Below are 20355 nucleotides of genomic sequence, written 5' to 3' on the forward strand. Positions count from 1 at the left end.
CTTCACTATAGGCATCACAGAACCACCACCATGCTTCACTGTAGGCATCACAGAACCACTGCTATGCTTCGTTGTAGGACAGAACCACTGCCATGCTTCACTGTAGGCACCACAGAACCACTGCCATGCTTTACTGTAGGCATCAGTGAACCACCGCCAAGGTTCACTGTAGGGATCACTAAACCACCGCCATGCTTCACTGTAGGCATCACTGAACCTCTACTATGCATCACTGTAGGAATCATTGAACCATTGCTTCACTGTAGTTATCACTAAACCACAGCCATGCTTCATTGTAGGCATTACTGATCCACCACCATGCTTTACTTTAGGTATTACTGAACCTCCTTTATGCATCACTGTAGGAATCACTGAACAATTGCTTCACTGTAGGCATCACGGAACCACCGCCATGCTTCACTGTATGCATCAATGAGACACTGACATGCTTCACTGTAGGCTGGGTGGTACTTTCAACTCGTGCTTAATTCTTCCTCCTCTAGACATTATGGTTATCCGTTGATTTGAAAAGTTTTGTGTCGTCGTTTCACTGAACACAATCCTTCAAGTTCTGTTCTGTAGATTATATTGGTTTTTTTTGCATTGTGGAACTGACTCTTCTAGTGTCAATGGCTCAGTAGAGACCTTCTGTGTTAAATATGCATGTTACTGTGTAAAGTCAAACATCAGTGCCTGCTGCCACCAAATCTTGCTGCAGGTCTGTTGCAGTCACTAGAGGGTTTTAAATCACCTGCATCCTCAGGAATCTGGTGGCAGCCGGTGACCGCTTACTCTTGTTGCTACTTCCAGGTAACGTTGTTAGTGTTTCTGTAACTTTGAGCTTGTGAATATTCACTCCCTTTATGTTTGTATCCATTTTCTTCTTTGTGTAAGGCAATGTCTTCTTTTGACTTTTTGAGCTTTTCTTTTGACTTATCAAATGCTGACGTTTAAGTTCATTATGGATGTTTTTTCTTCTCATGATTGGTTAGGCTCTTGATCAGTTGCATTAGGTGGGCTTTGGACAACTACTGATTTGCAAATGCATACTCTTATGTGGCATTTTGTTCATTATTTATGATTTTGAGACTGTATATTTGGTGTTAATTTGAAGAAACCACTTGATTTATTAGTTATGCTGAGTAACTTGATCAGTTTAATGGTTGAAATAAACCAAAGTTGTACAACTACAAAGCCTGAGAGCAACTCGCCATGACGTCCATTAGTGTCTGTTGAAAACTGATTCCCCAGGCAAATATGGTCCATGATCTGCAGACACACAAGTCTAGCACTGGTATTGCCAAAATCCCTCTTGAAGGTTCATCCTGTGCATTCAAAGCTTTTTTTAACTAATGAAAATGGCAACCACCATGGTGGAACTTCAGCCCGCCCCTTATAATTCGGAGTGGGGCTGTTGGGCACCACTGCTGTCTGTAGTTCTGCGTTGTAGTGTCCACATACAATGGATAAAGCGTGTGGCTGTCCACAGAGCCTAAAGGCCCCTTTACACGCTACGATTTATCTGCTGATATGTCGTCGGGGTCACGGTTTTCGTGACACACTTTCGTCGTCGTTGGCGACGTCGTTGTGTGTGACACCTACGAGTGACTCCGAACGATCTTAAAAATAGTTAAAATCATTGATCGTTGACACGTCGTTCAATTTCAAAATATTGTCGTTTCGAATGCAGCAGACATATTGCTACGTTTGACACCCTGACAACGACGAACAACATTGTTAGTGCGTCCGTCATCAGCGATGCGGGAGTGTCGTTACGACCAATGCTCTACGCCTCCTCCTCTCTGATTGGTGGTACCAACTGCGTTCTGAATTGGCAGGCATGGTAATAAGGCGGACACAACTATACGCCTCTGTCGTTGCCGGAATCGTTGGGAGGAATGCTGTGTGACTGTGTCCACATGACCGCCTTGGTCAAACAATATATCGCTGAACGATGTTGCGTCGTTTGTGAGATGGGTACGTGTGACCGCTACAAAATGACCTATGAGTGATCTTGGCAAATCGTAGCAACGATCTGGGCGTGTCACATCGCTAACGAGATCGCTAGCAGTATCGTTGTGTGTAAAAGCGGCCTTTAGAATGTAGCTCTTTGTAGAGGAAACCTTGAGTGCTCTGCAGTCGCCATGTGGCTTCCTACTGTCCCCAAACAGTCCACCTATGCAAACCAACCGGGGGCACGAAACTACTGACGGTCAGCTTCTTGGTTGCTTTTCGTCAGTCGTTTAGGCGTCTGTTTACACTGGCCTGCCCAACTTCAGATGCATAAGATGCCACCGTTCTCGGCAGCGCAGGTTCTGTTTCCACAAGACCATGTGCTGCCGAAAATTATCGTTCGTGCAAAACAAGTTATCATTTAATTCAACAAACAAGTGCTTTGCTCATATGTAAGCCATAGTGATAACGCTTCCCATACTAAAAGTGCGGCATCTGCTCCAATATTATCCGCCGCATAAATCATATCCCGACCACTAGAGGGGGCACAGCACTTGTCAAAAGAAGATTTTGTTTTTCATTACTTCTTATCGCATGGCACAGAAAAGGTGACGAAATGCATAATGACATATGACCGTGCAAGAACAATGCAAAAATGTTCCATTATATATTCTATCAACACACTATGGATATTTTCAGACTTTAATGCTCTAAATACAAAAGCGACGTATTGTAACACAAGTTTTTTAGCTTTAAAAACTGGATGGTATGTCTCTGAGATATAACCTCCATGTCCAATCATTCTGACTAATGGCATCTTCGCCAGTTAATAGAATGAGGTTACGGGAAAGAGGAATTGGGGCAAGGGTTGTATTATACTGTATAGATAGCGTCTATACAACCATCATTTATATTTTAGTCACAAACTTGATTTTACCTTTAAAAGTCAGAGGAAAGAAATCCAGATGTAGCTTTGTGTTCTTTATCACTCATCACTCAGTATTTGGTGAAGGGTTTTTTTATTTCAGTATTTGTAGACAAAACCAGGAGTGGGTGAGAAACACAGCAGTGGTGCCCGGTGTGTCTATTATACTTTTCCTCTGTTCCACTCCTGGTTTTGTTTTACAAATTCTGAGGTCAAAACTCACCAAAACTCAATGTGTGTGCGAGTCCTAAAGCTCCTTAAAGCAAATGGCCAGTCTAAAATAAGTCTGTGGGTCACTCTGTGGGTCACTCTGTGGGTCACTCTGTGGGTCACTCTGTGGGTCACTCTGTGGGTCACTCTGTGGGTCACTCTGTGGGTCACTCTGTGGGTCTCTCTGTGGGTCTCTCTGTGGGTCTCTCTGTGGGTCACTCTGTGGGTCTCTCTGTGGGTCTCTCTGTGGGTCTCTCTGTGGGTCTCTCTGTGGGTCTCTCTGTGGGTCTCTCTGTGGGTCTCTCTGTGGGTCTCTCTGTGGGTCTCTCTGTGGGTCTCTCTGTGGGTCTCTCTGTGGGTCTCTCTGTGGGTCTCTCTGTGGGTCTCTCTGTGGGTCTCTCTGTGGGTCTCTCTGTGGGTCTCTCTGTGGGTCTCTCTGTGGGTCTCTCTGTGGGTCTCTCTGTGGGTCTCTCTGTGGGTCTCTCTGTGGGTCCCTCTGTGGGTCTCTCTGTGGGTCATCAGATATCTAAATCCTCCTAGTGCACACACTGTACGCTGCGAGTATTCCCCGGTCTCTGAGCCGGAAATGGAGGTTACGTGACCGCATTTCTGTGATATGCATGTTCCCAGTCAGAACCCAACTATTTGGCGCGGCCTCACTCTTTACAAGTATACTAAACAAGGACACATCCACAGCCCAGAGACGCTTACTAGTCGGCCGTCCCTATTCCATATACTTGTATTGCGCGAGGCTGTGCAGACTAGTCTGGTTGTGGCTGGGAACATGCACGTTGCACAACTTCGGTCACGTGACCTCCGTTCCTGACTCTGAAATCGGTGAATCCTCGCAGCGCACCGTGTGTGTACTGGGCATATTCTTAAGTCTGCAGTCATATAGAGCGACATAGTAACTGCAGACTTATCATTTTAGACTGGACAACCCTTTTAAAGGGGTTATCCATCTTAGGAAAAAAAAATGTAAACGCTGAAAATGGCCAGCTCTTGGAAATTTTGTGCATGCGCCTGGCTCATTTCAGCTGCGTCAATGCACCTTTTGAAGCAAGGTGGACGGTCCCCTGCTTCATTAGCCACACTATGCATGACCGTAAGTCCAGAAGACGTGTGCGTGAGCCCAGTTCTGAACTTCCGGTTATGCACAGCTGAAATGAGCCACGCGCAAGCACAAGATTTCCAGGAGCTGGCGCTGATGCTGGCCTGGTGGAAATCACGTTGTCACACCCATAGGGTTGTGATAAGGAAAAAGGGCCGACTGTTCTGATAAACAAACTAACAAGCCTGTGACTAGTCAAGGATCTAATTAGCATAGGAACAGTGAGGTTTATAAATGGTTTTATGAAACATTCAGATTATTGAATAGCGTTATATTGGACTGGTTAGGGAGAGAATTTAGGCAGATGGGTATCAATGCTGCTGGGTTGGAGGGCATGGGGACTTGATCGGTTCCTTTCAAAGTCCTTCAAGGGGTTGTACGGGACTTTTAGGCACATAGTGTAAAGAAAAATAAAAAAAGCAGATGGCTACTAATGGAGGCAACTACCGGCCTATTGTACTTGGCGATGCCACAAAGGAGTCATTGACCACTCATGCTGGTGATTCGGCTGCTTCGTGTCAGCAGAGCAGCTCTTCTTCCAGGCTTCTATGTCAATGGGGCTTGACCACCAATGTCATACTGATTTGACAATCGGCTCCCTGCTGCCTAACTGCGTGAAGCTAGCTGTCAACCATCATGAATGGGGGTCCTGCCCCGTCAACAGAAAATGAGGCTGTCGCTGTGTCAATATGCCATAAGTGTCAGCTGCTGAAATCCCGGTAGGGGTGGTCTGTTCCGGTGGAGGACGGCGCCGGGCACAACAGGCACGTCATTACAAAACCCAGTTTTTGCAGAAGCGTCTCCCAGGTGTTTGTGACCAAATACATCTATCAGAAGCCTTCTCCGGCCTTGTCTGTGACCCCCTTTTAACATATGTGCTGTATTTTATATCCTCAAGTGACGGCACTGAAGGACAAGGATAGGTTATGTAGCCATTTACGATGTAATGATATGATATTTTCTCATTTCTTTTTTTTTTTTTTTTTTTTTTACATTCTCTTTTGCTTGCCCCAAGCCCCTGATTAATGGAGTCGCTCATCTTTAATTTCACTTCAGTACATTTTTTATTAATGTAATGTTTTCCGTCCTCTATATTGTTGGAAGCATTTTTAAGGCAAAAAAAAAAAAAAAAAAGCTTTTCTGTAATTATAGCGAGCGCCAGCCGGTGCCCTCTAAATACCTCCTATGTCGTCTGCATACCAAGAGCCTGTCCGCTACCCTGTGATTGATGGTTATTGGTTGTGGCCAAAGTTACATGTCAAGGACGTTTGCCCACAGAGGATGTTGCTAGCTGATTCTGAAAATTTATGTTAAGCGGTCTCTTTCTTCCTAGAAAATATCCATTTTCGGCAAAGCTTCTTTAACAATGCATTGGATCTGCAGGTGGCAGCCCGAGCGCTTAGGTTTTCTGTCTTTCTGCATACATTGTTTCAGTATGATTATAGTGATGGGATGTAGACCGTTCATGAATTTTAACACTTTACTTTATTATTTCCCTCCCTCCCCTTCGGCGATCTGCGGGATGTTGTCTGGATATTTCCTGTGGTGATTACAGTCTCCAAAGGTAAGTGCTTCAGATTGTCTTGTTTTTCAAAGTGCAAAAAAAAAATAAAATAATAAAATTCAAGCTGGACCTACCTTGTAGCACACTTAGTCCTCCTTCATACGTAAGGCACGGACAGACATAGACCCATTAAATTCAACCGGATTGTGCACACGCTTGTCTATGTGCTCCTCATGGCAACATGTCCATTTTCTGCTGGCAGCACGTGTGTCACACGGACCGCACACTGATGTGATCTGTGTGACATCTGTATGAAACGTACCGAAGAAAACACTTGTCACTTGAACACCAAGAATTTTTATACTTACCTGTCTCCGGCGCTGCTGTTACTTCCTGGTCCTGCTCATTATACTCATGAATATTCACTGCACTGACCAGGAAGTAACAGCAGTGCAGGAGACAGGTAAGTATAGCACATGGAGAACATACACGGGCAAACATACTGACCTGCGAAACAAACCGTCATACACATGCATTAAATGTACGGCATGGACGTGTGAAAGAGGCCTTACTCTTAGTTGTCTGCCCCAAAGCAAGGCAGCATGTGTCATATCCCTGCAACAAAGTATGCGCCACTTTTGAACGGTTTTCTCATGATCACAAATGGGTAAAACTACAAAGACTTGTACAATTAAACAACTTTGCAATTTACCTCTTATTAAGAATCCTCTCCATTCACAAGCACGTCAGGATTTTTTTTAATTCTATAGTATACCGCTTGTTGCCTAGTTTACCGGCCACCTATGCAGTGAACTTTTGGACATGGAGGGCGTTCTTCTAAGTTCTTTGCTTAGAGCTTGCAAGCGCTGCTCTGAAGGTGGCCTAATCAAGGGTCACTGATCTCCGCTTACAGTTTGGATCAGCGGCCCACCCATGCCCTTGGTCTGAGCTGTCAATGTCCAGGAGTGCATCACCCCCAGCGTGAAGGCAGAGGAAAGATGCGCTCCGAAATTGGATGATGAGCACCAAGTCAATATGGGGTTTACCACGACATTTACACTTAGGAAATCTGAAAGGTCCTGTGTAACTGAAATCCTCACTTAGGCTATGTGCGCACTAGAAATGTGAAGTTTCTCAAGAAAATTTCTTGAGAAACTTCTAGGAGTGAAAGATTTCCGGACCTCCGGAAAAAATCTGCACCAAATCCGCATGCGGATTTGCTGCGGAATTGCCGCGGAATAGCCGCGAATTTGCCGCGATTTTCCCGCGGGTGGTTCCCTGCGGATTTTGCAGGCTGTACTGCCGAAATCCGCAGGGTACCTGCGGAAAAGAATTGACATGCTCATTTTCTCAAGAAACCTATGCAATAACTTGTTTAGTACAGAATACCCTTCTAAGGCCATTCATTTGCCTATGACTTGTGTGGGTGTATATTGTGTGTGTGTGTGTGTGTATGCAGGCAGGCAGACACGCAGGCAGGCAGACACGCAGGCAGGCAGACACGCAGGCAGGCAGACACGCAGGCAGGCAGACACGCAGGCAGGCAGACACGCAGGCAGGCAGACACGCAGGCAGGCAGACACGCAGGCAGGCAGACACGCAGGCAGGCAGACACGCAGGCAGGCAGACACGCAGGCAGGCAGACACGCAGGCAGGCAGACACGCAGGCAGGCAGACACGCAGGCAGGCAGACACGCAGGCAGGCAGACACGCAGGCAGGCAGACACGCAGGCAGGCAGACACGCAGGCAGGCAGACACGCAGGCAGGCAGACACGCAGGCAGGCAGACACGCAGGCAGGCAGACACGCAGGCAGGCAGACACGCAGGCAGGCAGGCACGCAGGCAGGCAGGCACGCAGGCAGGCAGGCACGCAGGCAGGCAGGCACGCAGGCAGGCAGGCAGGCACGCAGGCAGGCAGGCAGGCACGCAGGCAGGCACGCAGGCAGGCAGGCAGGCACGCAGGCGCACACGCATACCTACGCACACGCATTCCTACGCACACGCATTCCTACGCACACGCATTCCTACGCACACGCATTCCTACGCACACGCATTCCTACGCACACGCATTCCTACGCACACGCATTCCTACGCACACGCATTCCTACGCACACGCATTCCTACGCACACGCATTCCTACGCACACGCATTCCTACGCACACGCATTCCTACGCACACGCATTCCTACGCACACGCATACCTACGCACACGCAAATCTATATATATGGATGCATCTTTCCACGTATACTAATGTGGCTACTTTGATGCCAATGACGACAGCTACATAGGCAAATCATTTATGCCGCGTTTGTACATTTAACCCCTGCGGACACAGATGTCCACACACAAACGTAAAACATCTTTGATTGGAATAATCAGCGTGTTGCTGAAATGTCCACGGCAAAGTGAGAATCCCTTAAGTGACGCGTGTGCCATTGTGCGTTCAGATCTCCAGCTTCTCTGATGACCTCTGAGGAAAGATTCACTTGCATTAGCTAATTAAGGGGACAATGAGCACAAATGAAATGATTCCTGCCATCAATAAGCTTTTACCATGCGCAGCCAGACGCCCGCTCCTCTCCCATCTTGTATCCTGTCAAATTAATGACACCATTAATGTCATTTAACTGGAGGTGCCACCTAGTGTTATTTCCCTACATGTTCACTCCTAATCAGCGCTAATCTTTAGCAATTCTCAAGGCCCATGAATTACCAATACGACGCCTCTTCCCATTCATGCACCGCTGCATTCCCGCTCTTATACAGCTCATCTTTTGTCTCCTACCAAACCTTTGGGGGCCTTTGACAAAAATCTTTAAGTCCACATTTACATTTAAATGACTGCACATGGTGTCTTATCATTTTGGGCATGGAGTGAACAGCGGCCTGTTTTGATTCTTTTATATATCTATATCCCCTGCAGATACTCTTTATGGTCAGTCACTATGTTGGCGGCTGGTTGTACGGTATTCAGATGGATTCCCATTGACTTCAATAGTAGGGGGCTAAACATGAAATGCCAGGATGAGTCTGAACTTTTAATGCTGTAACCTATAGTTTGTGGTGCTACAGAAAAAGGGGGTTGCCACTTTCATTTAATCCTATGGCTTGCTCTGCTTTTTTTTAGAAAAAAAAAAAAGCAACAAAAAAAAACTTAAAGGGGTTGTCCACTAAATAGAACAACCCCTTCTGATGCCACGTTTTTCCCCCAGGTAAAATAGTAAAGGCTATACTGACCTCCCATACCAGCACCCTTCCAGCTATCCGATATCTCTGCGCCAGGGGTCAATGAAGTTCTGACATCATGTGAGCCCTGCGTCCAATCAGCGCTGGCTTCACTCTCCCCGCTTCGGACCAAATGAACCATCAACAGGAAGTGAGCGCAGCCACAGCAGCAACTTCCTGTTGATTAACTTGTTTGGTCTGAAGGTGGGGAGAGTAAAGCCAGCGCTGATTGAACATGGTACTCCTATGACATCACATCTCCCATGTGAGCCCCAGCACCCCAAGTTTGGACACCGCTGGAAGATCGCCGATATGGGAGGGGAGTATAGTCTTTATTATTTTGCAAACCTGTGGAAGCAGAAGGGTTGTTCTTCTAGTGGACACAGCCCCTTTAACGTAACCTCTCCCACTTTCCCAGTGTTTGTTTATATGGCTGTATTAATGACGTCACTAGACTGCTGCCAATCACTGGTTGCAGTGGTCACACACTATGACATCATCACTTGAACAAACTCTGGGCCAGTGGCAGAAAGGCAAAGCACTTTTTCTTTCTATAGACTTAAGAAGTGAATATGAGCAACCCCTTTAAGCAGTTAACCTCTAATTAATTAGGAGAAATGATATCTCGTGCTGCGGAGGAGTCATGGTGGTGATCACTAGTGCAATTCAGCAGAGAGCAGAGCAAACGAAGAAAAGGCAGCAATGTCAGCACCTTCCATTGCTTGTACAGCATACCGAAGCCATTTTACTGATTGATATCGTGCTATACACTCCACTATATAAAAGTGTTCTTGTCCTCCTGCATTGCAATGTTCCGGGGTTGCCATAGTGATGTCTCATACTCGGGCGGTGTGACCTTCTCCAGTGACGACTGGCTTGTAGCTTTAGAGTTATGGGATGCCATCCCTTTAAGACCCTTTTATACAATTTGAAGTAGTCAGTGACAGCGTCATCAGAGGGGGATGAGCTCCCACCATCGTGGTCGTTACGGCAGGACGTCGTCTATGATATATATATCGGACACCTGCTGATGATTTTGCCATTTCTGCTACTAAGCCGGCGCGATCGTCCCGTCACAGTAGTTTGCGGGAACGTATATTATGTTGTAAAGGGGTTAAAGGCAACTTGTCATACCATAAAATGCTACAGTATATCACAAAAGTGAGTACACCCCTCACGTTTTTGTAAATTTTTTATTATAACTTTTCATGGGACAACACTGAAGATGTGACACTGTGATACAATGTAATGTAGTCAGTGTACGGCTTGTATAACAGGGTAAATTCAATGCCCTCTAAGTAACACAACACACAGCCAGTAATGTCAAAACCACTGGCAAGAAAAGTGAGTACACCCCTAGGTTAAAATGGCTAAATTGTGCCCAAAGCGTCACTATTTTGTGTGGCCGCCATTATTTCAAGCACTGCCTTAACTCTCTTGTGCATGGAGGTCACTAGAGCTTCACAGGAGCCGCTGAAATCCTCTTCCATCCTCCAGGACAACATCATGGAGTTGGTTGATACCTTGTACTCATTCACATTCTTTTTGAGGAGGTCCCACAGGATCTCAATAGAGTTTAGGTCTGGAGACATGCTTGGCCAGTCCAGCACCATTATCCTCAGTTTCTTTAGCAAGTCAATGGTCATTTTGAAGGTGTGTTTGGGGTTATGTTGGAATACTGCCCTGGTGCCCAGTTTCAGAAGACAGGTGGATCATGCTCTGCCTCAGTATGTCACAGTACATGTTGGCATTTATGATTCCCTCAATGAAATGTATTCCCTACTGCCAGCAGCACTCATGCAGCCCCAAACTTTGACACTCCTACCACCATGCTTGACTTCAGGTAAGACACACTTGTCTTTGTACTCCTCACCTGGTTGCCACCACACATTCTTGACACAATCTGAACCAAATAAATGTGTCTTTGTCTCATCAGATCACTGGACATGGTTCAAGTAATACATGTCCTTAGTCTGTCTTCAGCAAACTGTCGGCTTATTTTGGGCATCATCCTTAGTAGAGGCTTCCTTCTGGGAAGACCGCCATGCAGAACAATTTGATGCAGTGTGCGGCATATGGTCTGAGCACTGACAGGCTGACCCCCTACTCCGCACGCCTGTAACCTCTGCAGCAATGCTGTCAGCACTCATACATCTATTTTCAAAAGACGACCTCTGGATATGACGCTGAGCAAGTGCCCTCAACTTCTTTGGTCGACCATGGTGAGGCCTGCTAGCAAGTGGAACCTGAAGTTATGCAAATAAAACTTTAGGGCTGTTGCTATATGGGGGGGGGGGGGGTGTCCACCAACTGAACTTGAGCAGCTATGTAGAAGGGGCCCATCAACTAGGGGGGCTGATATTTATAGTATAATTTTCCCTCAGATTGAACCCCTGAAATAATACTGTGGTTAAATGGTAGTCTTTCCTTGGAAGAGGGCTGTCTCCCCAGTGTTGGGGGCAAATTCGGGAAAAGGCGGCTAAGTCATCCCTATGCACTGTATACAAGGAGGATCCGTATAAGATCTTGATGTTCTGATTCCATAACCCAAAGCTTTTACATAAATTTAACCCTCAGTTCCCAGAAGTATGTTGGTGTTATGGTAGGGGAGCCGGGGCTCTCTTGTCAGGATTTTGGAGCTCTTCTTTAAGCAGTATGGAGTTTTTGTCATCCTGCAGATGTTACAGTATTTCCTAGCAGTTTGTGCCGGTGTACGTCTGTCTTATCCAGAATGACTAACTGAAAAGATGGTAATAATTGCAAGCTTTCGAGACTACTCAGGTCTCTTCATCAGGCATGGTATAACACAAAATCTGAAGAGTCACATACTTATACACAACAGGACTTAGAATAGTGCAGTAAAAAAAAAAAAAAAAAAAAAAAAAAAAAAAAAAGAACAAGTTATATGAAACAGAACTATCTCTATGGCAGGGGGACAAGCTGTTCTAGCCATAAATACTGCTGCAGTTCAGTGTGAAAGTTTTATTGTCCTTTGATAAGGGTCTGGTCCAGGGCTGTGACACGCTCGGATGGTCAGAGGAGCACATCTTTTAACTGATGTAAAAAGACATGAATCCATGAGACACATTCATTCCTTCTCTGAATGTGTCAAAGGTCATCATAAGTTTGTACAGTCCTTTGGGGATCAGATTCTCCTTTTTGCATTTGGATAAGAAAAATATGTCGCTGTCCAGTTGTGCGCGTTTCTTCAGAAGTGTCTTTAGTTCCATAAAGATGCGGTACATTCTGGTATCCTCCATTTTGATACAAGTAAAATATATCTTTGTACCGTGTTAGCCAGTAGAGATAAAAAAAATTGTTTAAAAGAACAGAGAGTCCTCAGTGTACCAGAATGTACCGCATCTTTATGGAACTAAAGACACTTCTGAAGAAACGCGCACAACTGGACAGCGACATATTTTTCTTATCCAAATGCAAAAAGGAGAATCTGATCCCCAAAGGACTGTACAAACTTATGATGACCTTTGACACATTCAGAGAAGGAATGAATGTGTCTCATGGATTCATGTCTTTTTACATCAGTTAAAAGATGTGCTCCTCTGACCATCCGAGCGTGTCACAGCCCTGGACCAGACCCTTATCAAAGGACAATAAAACTTTCACACTGAACTGCAGCAGTATTTATGGCTAGAACAGCTTGTCCCCCTGCCATAGAGATAGTTCTGTTTCATATAACTTGTTCTTTTTTTTTTTTTTTTTTTTTTTTTTTTTTTACTGCACTATTCTAAGTCCTGTTGTGTATAAGTATGTGACTCTTCAGATTTTGTGTTATACCATGCCTGATGAAGAGACCTGAGTAGTCTCGAAAGCTTGCAATTATTACCATCTTTTCAGTTAGCCATTAAAAGGTATCAACCACTGAGGACTCTCTGTTCTTTTAAACAATTTTTTTATCTCTACTGGCTAACACGGTACAAAGATATATTTTACTTATCCAGAATGCTCGCTTTTGCATCAGGTCGTCCTTGCTGAGGCTTAAGCCTGACACTTGTTAATGGAACGTCCTAGACATTAGTTACCCTTCATCTGACAACTAGCCATCGCTGTTCAATCCGAAAGGGATTTTGTGCACTATTGATCTCCTCTTATGTCACGGGTTTCATCCTTTGACCAGCGCTCTAGTAGTCGGCATACGGTGTGCAGCTGTTCTCCAGTCTCTTTGATGATGTGCTATGCCGCAGAACGCTCCGAGCGCCTGTCAGTGCGGACATCAGGGCTCGGCTTTGTGTTGTGGATTAATTGGTGATGGGGCTGTCAGATAAAGGTGAGTGCATGATGGTTGTGCACAGCCAAGCTCTTTGTACCTGGCCTGTGTTTTCTTCAACTACATAACTAACCTGATCTGTATTATACAGACTGCATGGCAAGGGTCTGGATATTAATACACCTGTATGGCCAAGCACGCTCTCCAAGGAATTAGGATACACTTCTTAATCATTAAAGTCAGGTCTTTCAGTCCCATTGCCCCTGGTAGAACATCCCCCACCCCCGCCATGAGGTCTGCTGTTACTAATGTGACCCAGTGGCTGGTGATAACGAACTAAGTGATACCAGCGCGGTCCTGTAACAATAGCCACCGGTGTAATAAGTCAGGTCATAGTGGAATACATATAGTAGAAACCCTATCTCTTGTGAACGGTATTACTGACAAGTGGAAGGAACCACAGTAACTTGGCTAAGAAGTGGAGATAACATAAAGTTGAAGTGGAGTTGCTAAGTAATGAAGAGCAGAGGGCATAAGTCACCACCGGCCTTCTGATGACTACACCTCTATTCGCATTTGCCTCAGCACAAAAACTGCGCCGCCAGCTTCATGGTGTGAGTTTTCACAGCCGAGCAGCTGCTTGCAAGCCTTACATCACCAAGCACAATGCCAGGTATTGGATGGAGTGGGGTATAACCACTACTGGACTCTGGATCATCGCACATGTGTTCTGTGGAGTGATGGATCACGCTTCTCTCTCATAGTGTGATGGACTGGATTGGTGAATGCTGGAAGAACATTGCCTGCGTTGTGCCAGTTATAAAGTTTGGGGGCGAGATAATTCTATTCAGTTTTTTCCCTGGGGTTTGTTCCGTTTAAGAGATTTGGCAACCATAAGCCGCGAGCACCACCACTGAGCTCTTATTTACAGCATTCTAATATGCTGTATATAAGAGCCCAGGCCGCTCTGTATAACGTAAAAACACTTTTATTATACTCATGTAGAGGGCGGTCCGGTCCGATGGTTGTCGCTGCTCTCCGGTCCAGCGCCTTCTCTTTCCTGCGATCACTGTTCTCCTATCCAGATCATGCAATCTACAGCTTCTACACCGGCCGGCATTGCAGTCCTGCTGAGAGCAGATCAAAGTACTTTAATGCGCAGGCGTGAGGAAAGGTTAAAGACCGCCCGCATATTTGCACTACAAAGTGCACCTGCGCAAGATCACAATGCCGGCCAATGTAGAAGACGACTTTGATCGCGTCATGCACACTGGGCGGGATAGGAGGAGGACGGCTAGCTCAACATAGAGGAGGCGCCGGACTGAAGAGCAGCGACACCCATCGGACCAGACCACCGCCTAGGTGAGTATTATAGAAGTGTTTTTTTTATGTTATACAGAATGGCCTGGACTCTTTTATATATAGCATTCTAGAATACTGTATATAAAAGCTTACTTGTGATGGCCGCAGGTTATAGTCCCCAAATCTGGTGACAGGTTCCCATTAAGGCTTCAGCATAGCAAGACATTTTGTACACTTGTAAGCTTCAGACTTTGTGATAAGCTTAGGGAAGTATTTTTTAATACTTATGGCTTAAAGTGGTTTCAGAACATGACAATGTTTTCAGAACCCTTGCCCCATTAGTCCAGAGGTTGTCTGGAATTACAACTTAACCCTATTCAATATTTCGAGTACATGCCATCTAAACTCTCCATTGCTTATTGCCCCCAATAATGGTGTAGCCACATCCTTGCACCGCCCAGTGACCACGGCACCTTTTAGTTGCCCTTAGGTTGTGCTCACTTCACTGTAGATATTTTTCATTTAAGAGATCGGGCCGATTTATGCTAATGACACTCGGATCAAACTCTGCGAGAATTTGATCCTATTTTCACCTTTTATGTGATAAGAATATTTCTCCATATCGGCACTGCCCCATAGTATAACAATGGTCCGAGGGCTATCTGATAAAACATTAGATAGCCCTTGTCTGTGTGATTAGAACACAATTCATTTTGTGTCAATGGTATCCATCTTGTCGTATAATTTCTGATGTCATGGTGATCAAATAACGCTGATGGATGGGTAAGTTTTACATTTTTGTTTGCGCCCCTAAAGTTCTTATTGGCTCATAGTTCAGAGGGAACTTTTGTCTGTGACCCTTTGTAAAGTGCCTACATGTGCTAATAAACTAGAAGTCCTGAGTACACCATATAAAGCTGTGCTGTATTGATTTCCCGCTCGTAATACAAATGTTATTAATTTGGAGTTCAAAAGGCAGAGAAGCCGTGTATTTCGATCACATCTTTGTTATACGCTCATGTGAGCGCAGCCTATCAGAATATTATTTATTGATCTGTTAACAAGTTATATTTAGGGTTCTGACGGCCAGCGTTTCGGCCTTCTTGTACCTTGATCACGCCTTGTTGGAGCACTGTGGTGGACACGCACTGAGGAGGCTGATGAGATACTGCTGGGTGTAAATTATAAGACCATTACGCTGAGGATACACTCCTGTATGCACTGAATTGCTGCTTTTAGCCTCCATAGAAGGTGATTAGGGTGTGATATTCCTGAATATAGGGCATTGATATCACAGTCGTATGGCACTGCTGTACTTTACAATATTGGCAATAGAATTGGACTTGATACCAAATAGTTTTACATCTTCTGATGTCGTGTCCGTCTCCCACTCTTACAGCTGTCCATAGAGACGTGCCGCAGCCAGAACAGTTGGCCTGCTTTAGTGATCAGTAATCGCCTGGCATGTCTACCCTCATAATACGTTATGTAACCCCCCCTATTGTGTATGCAGGTGCTAGTATCACATTCTTGCTTTTTTGCAACCTTTATTTAAAGCCTTGTCCTGCTGCTGCGTCCTCTGCGCGGCTCTGCCTGCCATTTATGTAGTTGGCCATAATCCCCAGATGCAGTCATTTAGCTCTTTATTGTATAGCTCTTCATTAATCGCTTTAACATTGTATATATTAATTGCACATTAACCTATTTAATAAATTCTAATTGGTTTCTGTGTTAATTCTGTGCTCTATTTCCAACTTGGTTTAATCATAAAGTCTCCTGGGGGGTTTACATCCGTCTGCCTGCAATAGGAAATGACTCGAATATGCTGAGAACAATTGGGTTACTAATGTGTATGGTAAGTAACACATGGCGGCATTTTTACACTGACCTGTTTTTGGCTAACCCAAAAAACTAATAAAACATTTGAGTTAAAATGATACATGTGCTGTGCTTCGAGTGGGGTCTGTAGGGGTGAAACTAGGGGCGGATAAGCCGTTGGTGTCACACACAGCGACAACTACAACGACGTTGCAGCGACGTCTCGTCGCTGTGTGTGACATCCAGCAACAACCTGGCCCCTGCTGTGAGGTCGCCGGTCGTTGCTGAATGTCCAGCTTCATTTTTTGGTCGTCGCTCTCCCACTGTGACGCACACATCGCTGTGTTCGACAGCGAGAGAGCAACGAAATGAAGCGAGCAGGGAGCAGGAGCCGGCGTCTGGCAGCTGCGGTAAGCTGTAACCAGGCTAAACATCGGGTAACCAAGGGAAGACCTTCCCCTGGTTACCCGATATTTACCTTCGTTACCAGCATCCGCCGCTCTAGCTGCCAGTGCCGGCTCCTGCTCTGTGCACATGTAGCTGCAGTACACATCGGGTAATTAACCCGATGTGTACTGTAGCTAGGTGTGCAGGGAGCCAGCGCTAAGCAGTGTGCGCGGCTCCCTACTCTCTGCACATGTAGCGCAGCGACGTGTGTCGTTATGATCGCTGCTGCGTCTGCTGTGTTTGACAGCTAAGCAGGGATCATAACAGCGACTTACAAGGTCGCTGTTGCGTCACAGAAAATGGTGACGTAACAGCGACGTCGTTGTCACTATGTGTGAACCCAGCTTTATGCAGCCGCCAAGGAGGTCTGAGAGCTAAGAAGGACAATATCTACCTCCACAGCAGCAAACTTGCCCTGTATCCTCTTCCACTGCAGAAGACATAATACCTTATAGTAGTTTATGTGGTGTCGGAGTCTGAGCACGGCATGGTCAAAGCACATTTTCCAGAATATTCCCTTAGCAACGTAGAATTACCCGAAACGAGTGGCTGACCAGCTTTGAGGAAAATCACAACAGCTGATAACGTAATGCAAATCATTTTTTTCTTTCTCCAAATATTTGGACATCTTAGGACATTTCTCTGAGGATATGTTGAATACTATGTACACATTCACACCGAATTTTATTTATTATTCATTTTCATACTATGTACAAAGAGAATTTGTCAGCACGATTTCCCCCTCCATACTGTTTATATGGTCCTGTTACTCTCTGAAAGATAATGCCATCCATAACTTTAATACATAAATGAGGCTTCTGAGCTCTGGGTGTGATCCGAGCACTTCCCAAGCTTCTCTCTCTCTTCCCCACCCAGCCCTAAATGTTTCTGCTTGATTGACAGCTCATTGGCTTGACTATATAGCTGGTGAGCAGTCAGTCATAAGAAGGTGGAGCTGGGCCAGGAATAGAGCCAGGTAGACTTGAGAAGTGCTTAGATCACACCCAGAACATTTAAGACTCATCTGCATGTGTCATGGGGTAGATACAGATATAACAGGGGCTCCTAGGCAGACCCTAAGGCTGGGGCCCCTGCGCTGTTATCTAGGAGGTAGGCTTGATGGTAGCCAGGTTCGAGCCCCCAGAGTGACCCTGTCTCCTGCCCGAACCCTGATACTACTTCCCCCCCCTTACCCCCGGGAGCCGGCCAGAAACCGAAACCCCACAAATGGTCACAGACTAGGGTAAACAAAAACTCGCACACACTGCACTCAATTACAAAGTGGGACAGTGAGTGAACTGGTGAGTGAAGCAAAAAGGGATAGGGAATAAACGCACAACTGAAGGACTTGCACACCACACAAAACCACAACTTGTAGATTACGAGCCAGCAGCAATTAACTCCTGCTGTACTGGAGAGCAGTGAACACAGCTGACGCCCATGACAGGCTGTGCAACTAAGTGATCCCAGGCTGTTTGTCCGACTCTGCAGTGAGAACTGAGTCAGCCGCCGCCATGACACCCAATGAGTGAAAGGCAGAACACCGCACGGCAATGTGAGTTAAAACAGCAATTTTTAAGTCTGAAAGTAGCAGATTTCATAAGTAAAGGCATGGATAGCATGATTTCTGTGAGCACAACATGACCATATAAACCGTTTGAGGGTGGTAGGGGGTGGAAAAATCTGAAAAGTGGCTCATCCTAAGGTATGAAAATTGCAGACTGAAACTTTGCACCATAAGAAGAACTAAAACTAATTTTATTTTCATGTCAAAGATGTCCATAAGCTTTAAAGGGAACCTGACAGCAGTTTCTTGCTGCAGAAACCCACAAGCAGCATGAGTCGGACACTGGCAGCGTTATTGCAGCCATGTATGATTTACTCTGGAAGGCTACGACGTTTCAGACAACACAAACTTTGGAAAACCGCTCGAGGATCAGGTGTCTCAGATGACTAGTTTGGCAACTCCTCCTTGTCCTGGTTCCCTTAGATTGACAGGTCTCTCCTTATGTGTTTTGTATAGGGAGAGACCTGTCCATCTTGGGGTGCGGGGCTGGCAGAAGCCACACGACTAGTCATCTGGGATGCACAGTCCCTCATCAGCTTTTCAGTCTACGACTGCGTTTTGCTTAAAACCTCCACAGCTATTAGATTTCCCTAAAACCACGATGGAAAGTAAGAGAGGACACATCTACATATCGGCACTGTTCATTTAGCATAAGATTTATAGGCTTATTTGACTATATTATAGCTGGATGAGCCAGGATATTGCGGGATATTGTGCAATTCATCTAATAAAAAGGCAATGTGATTGGAATCCAGAGCTATTTCTATCCGCTTCATCGTTGTGGCCTGGCAGTAAGATCACCAGGGTGTATTGCATAGGAGGAAGGAGAACCTTCTTAATGAGGCCGAGGAGGCTTTTCTACTGCAGGATTTCACTTCTTTCCATCAGCCGCTCTAGTTAAGGGAACGGATTAATTACCATATGGAAAAATGGCAGGGTGCGGAGCAGTGATAACTGACTTTACACAGCTCCAAACACCTCTTGACCTTTCGAAAGGTCTCCACAAAATGTCTCTTGCTTTGTCTACTTATTGAGCTGCATCTCAATGAGCCAGCTTTTGCCGTCTGGCTGCCGTTCCTCCTTGGACGTCCACCAGCTTGGCCAGAAGGGACAATGCATTAGCCTGGAGAGGAGTGAAACGCGCGCTTCCCTCCCGTCAACCAGATCCTCCGACTCGGGAAAACTCAATAACAATTGCCGCCTTTCTAATAAATGAGCATTTTATCTGCTTTCTGCTCCTTTCTGTTTTATTTAGACGTTCATCTAACCCCCTGATGAGTGAAACTAATAAGGGTAGCTTCAAAACACTCCAATCTCTTCCCTCCTCTTCTCCCCCTTTGTGGAATTAGCATATTTATGGACATTATAATTTTCCCTCTTTAGCTGATCTGATAGCGAGGGGCTGCACTTTAATTTGTTTCAATAAAAAGCCTGACAGGCTCGGAGCCGTTTCAGGCAGTTTGAAGGCAGTGATTCACGCATTTGCATAACATGAATGTGCTGTTAATGGTCCTGCATTGGAGGAATTATTTCTCTTTCTCTCTCTCTTTCCTTTTTTTTCTGCCTCCTTTTCATTAGTGTTTTATTCAGACCTGTCTTGCAGTGAAAGGTGTGTGCCGTCCTCCTTTCTGTAATTATCTCTTGATGATGTTGTGCGGAAACGCCAGCTGGAACTGGCTCCCCTTAATTCCCGTCAAAGCATAAAAATGAGATCCTTGCCTGTGAATGCGGAATTAACCTATGGAGGGCCAATAATAAGGGCTGTAGACATGATTACCGTTGTTCTGTCCAATTTGCTTCATACTCTGCGTCCCCGTGATTAGTCCGTTCTAGAGGTGACTGATTAGTCCTCGCCGATACACACGCATTATACAGAAGTGGAGCTACAAGGCATGTAATGATGTAGAAAGCCGGAAAAATACATTGCCAATCACTGTTAATAAATACGTGCGCTAGTAAGAAGCCAGGTTTGGAGAAATAGACTTGTTTCTATGGAGTTTAGGAGAGTTCCAGTCAGGTACTGTCACTCTAGGTATGGGAAAGTACCAAGCGAGCGGCGAAAGAGAA

General features: G+C 45.5%; 1 protein-coding gene across 1 annotated transcript in view; it reads left to right on the plus strand.

Annotated features, from left to right (window-relative positions):
- DIAPH1 (diaphanous related formin 1) overlaps positions 1–20355 on the plus strand; it is a 370807-nt gene that overhangs the window by 215425 nt on the left and 135027 nt on the right. Inside the window, exon 18 of the mRNA XM_075344403.1 lies at positions 5755–5763. Within this exon, the coding sequence (XP_075200518.1) occupies positions 5755–5763 (9 nt within the window). The remainder of the gene's footprint in view (positions 1–5754; positions 5764–20355) is intronic.

The sequence above is a fragment of the Anomaloglossus baeobatrachus genome, chromosome 4 (assembly GCF_048569485.1).
Source record: "Anomaloglossus baeobatrachus isolate aAnoBae1 chromosome 4, aAnoBae1.hap1, whole genome shotgun sequence".
In the NCBI taxonomy this organism is placed as follows: Eukaryota; Metazoa; Chordata; class Amphibia; order Anura; family Aromobatidae; genus Anomaloglossus; species Anomaloglossus baeobatrachus.